Source organism: Salmo salar, unplaced genomic scaffold, assembly GCF_965601325.2.
Source record: "Salmo salar unplaced genomic scaffold, fSalSal1 ptg000691l, whole genome shotgun sequence".
In the NCBI taxonomy this organism is placed as follows: Eukaryota; Metazoa; Chordata; class Actinopteri; order Salmoniformes; family Salmonidae; genus Salmo; species Salmo salar.
Window position 1 is genome coordinate 502,022 of NW_027675466.1, and position 2,979 is coordinate 505,000.

At 45.5% G+C, this 2,979-nt stretch overlaps 1 protein-coding gene across 1 annotated transcript in view; it reads right to left on the bottom strand.

The window, feature by feature from the left end:
- Nucleotides 1–1,538: 1,538 nt before the first annotated feature.
- LOC145877135 (NLR family CARD domain-containing protein 3-like) overlaps nucleotides 1,539–2,979 on the bottom strand; it is a 1,898-nt gene continuing 457 nt past the window's right edge. Inside the window, exon 1 of the mRNA XM_082972425.1 lies at nucleotides 1,539–2,979. This exon is cut by the window's right edge and continues 457 nt beyond it. Coding sequence (XP_082828551.1) covers nucleotides 1,977–2,979 — 1,003 coding nt within the window. The 3' untranslated portion in view covers nucleotides 1,539–1,976.

Sequence of the window (2,979 nt, forward strand, 5' to 3'; positions counted from 1 at the left end):
CGTGGTGTGAAAGAGGTATGGAAGTGTAGGTGTGAGTAAGGATGACAAAAAGGCAGAGAATACCGTTAACAGGGAATTTATTCCTTCACGTGGTAAGGTTGGGGAAAAGGGGCTGGACGGAACCAAAGCAAAGAAAGTAAATATCAAAACCCCCTCTCCTACCTTACCTGCCTACCCACTACTTACCTAACTAGCACCACCTGGTGCACTAACCAAAATACAGGGGATGGTCCGCCCAGGTCTTTCCTAGTGTGCATAGACAGTAAATAGTATGGGTTATGTATGCCCGCGGGCCTCTTGCCTAAACACTCCCTAGGTGCCTTCCCCTTCCCCAGTGAGTGTGTGTGTGTGTGTCCAGTGAGTGTGTGTGTGTGTGTGTCCAGTGAGTGTGTGTGTGTGTGTGTCCAGTGAGTGTGTGTGTGTCCAGTGAGTGTGTGTGTGTCCAGTGAGTGTGTGTGTGTGTGTGTGTGTGTGTGTGTCCAGTGAGTGTGTGTGTGTGTGTGTGTCCAGTGAGTGTGTGTGTGTGTGTGTGTGTCCAGTGAGTGTGTGTGTGTGTGTGTGTGTCCAGTGAGTGTGTGTGTATGTTCAGAGTGTGTCCAGTGTGTGCGTGTTCAGTGTGTGTTCATTGTGTGTGTGTGTGTTCAGTGTGTGTGTGTTCAGTGTGTGTGTGTGTCCAGTGTGTGTGGGTGTGTGTGTGTGTGTGTGTGTGTGTGTGTGTGTGTGTGTGTGTGTGTGTGTCCAGTGTGTGTGTGTGTGTGTGTGTGTCCACACACACACACACACACAGGACAAATACACACACACACACACTGGACACAGGACAAATATACACACACACACACAGGACAAATATACACACACACACACAGGACAAATATACACACACACACACAGGACAAATATACACACACACACACAGGACAAATATACACACACACACACACACACACACACACACACACTCACTGGACACACACACACACACACACACTCACTGGACACACACACACTCACTGGACACACACACACTCACTGGACACACACACACACACACTCACTGGACACACACACACACACACAGTCAGCATATAACTTTGTCCAAGTGGAGTTCAGAATGTTTGTATTAACTAGCCTGAAAAGTCCAACATGTCTGATATGAACATTGACATAAACCCTCTACATACTTGAGTTTCTCCAGTCTGCAGTGTGGATCCTCCAGTCCAGCAGAGAGCAGTCTGACTCCTGAGTCTCCTGGGTGATTGTAGCTCAGGTCCAGCTCTCTCAGGTGTGAGGGGTTTGACTTCAGAGCTGAGACCAGAGAAGCACAGCCTTCCTCTGTGACTAGACAGCCTGACAGCCTGCAAAGAGTCAAATCATATTAAAACCACACTGCTATTCTTTGGTGGTGAAAATAGTAGCAGTACATTCTGTACTGTCACCTAATATGAAACATTCGATCTCAAATCCAAAATGCTGGAGCATAGCACCACATTTAAAACTGTAAGCTTCACTGTCCAAACATATATGGTGTGGACTATGTGTGTCTGGTAAACACATGTGGATCTGGTGAACAGTTATCACTTGTTGACCAACTACAGGAATACTGACCTCAGAGTCTCCAGTTTACAGTGGGGATTCTCCAGTCCAGCAGAGAGCAGCTCCACTCCTGAATCCTTCAGGTCATTGTTACTCAGGTCCAGCTCTCTCAGGTGTGAGGGGTTTGACCTCAGAGCTGAGACCAGAGAAGCACCAGCAGTGTAGAAGGACAATGGCAGATGCATTTGGTTCATATTCCCAAACAACACATAGATTCATCTTCCGTCTCCTAGAATTGTATGGTCATATTGTAATACTAGATTGAATATCTGATTCAATATGTTATGCAATATAATATTATATACATATTATAATACATATTTTTCTCTAAACATAATATTTCTTCCTGATGAATACTTCTTATATGTCATTTTATTTACTCACAGAGCAGCTCTGGAGGCTTTGACAACTGGCAGCAGCCTCAGAAGACCTTCCTCTGATCTGGAGTATTTCTTCAGGTCAAACACATCCAGCTCCTTTTCTGAAGTCAGCAACACAAAGACCAGAGCTGACCACTGTGCAGGTGACAGGTTGGTTTCTGAGAGACTTCCTGAGCTCAGGTAGCTTTGGATCTCCTCCACTAGAGAATGGTCATTCAGTTCATTCAGACAGTGGAACAGATTGATGCTCCTCTCTGGAGAGGGATTCTCCCTGATCTTCTCCTTGATGTACTTGACTGTCTCTTCATGGCTCTGTGAGCTGCTTCTTGTCTTTGTCAGTAGACCTCGTAAGTGCTTCTGATTGGACTCCAGTGAGAGGCCCAGAAGGAAGCGGAGGAAAAGGTCCAGGTTTCCCATCTCACTTTGTAAGGCTTTATCCACAGCACTCTTGTAGAAAGTAACTTCAGGCTTCTCTTTTGTTTGCAGTTTGTCCATTAGATTCTCATTGTTGTTGATGAATGAGAGGAACACATACACAGCAGCCAGAAACTCCTGAATGCTCAGATGAACGAAGCAGTACACCTTGTCCTGGTACAGCCCACATTCCTCTTTAAAGATCTGTGTGCACAATCCTGAGTACACTGATGCTTCATTGACATCAATGCCAGCCTCTTTCAGGTCTTCTTCATAGAAAATCAGATTGCCCTTCACTAGCTGTTGAAAAGCCAGTTTTCCCAGTGACAGAATGCTCTTTTTATTCCAGTGTGGACCTGTCTCTTCTTTCCCAAGATACTTTTCATTCTTCTGTTTGGTATGAAACACCACAAGGTGTGTGTACATCTCAGTCAGAGTCTTGGGCATCTCTTCTCTCTTATGTTTCAGCATGTGTTCGAGGACTGTTGCAGAAATCCAACAGAAGACTGGAATGTGGCACATGATGTGCAGGCTCCTTGATGTCTTTATGTGTGAGATAATTCTGCTGGCCAGGTCCTCATCACTGAAT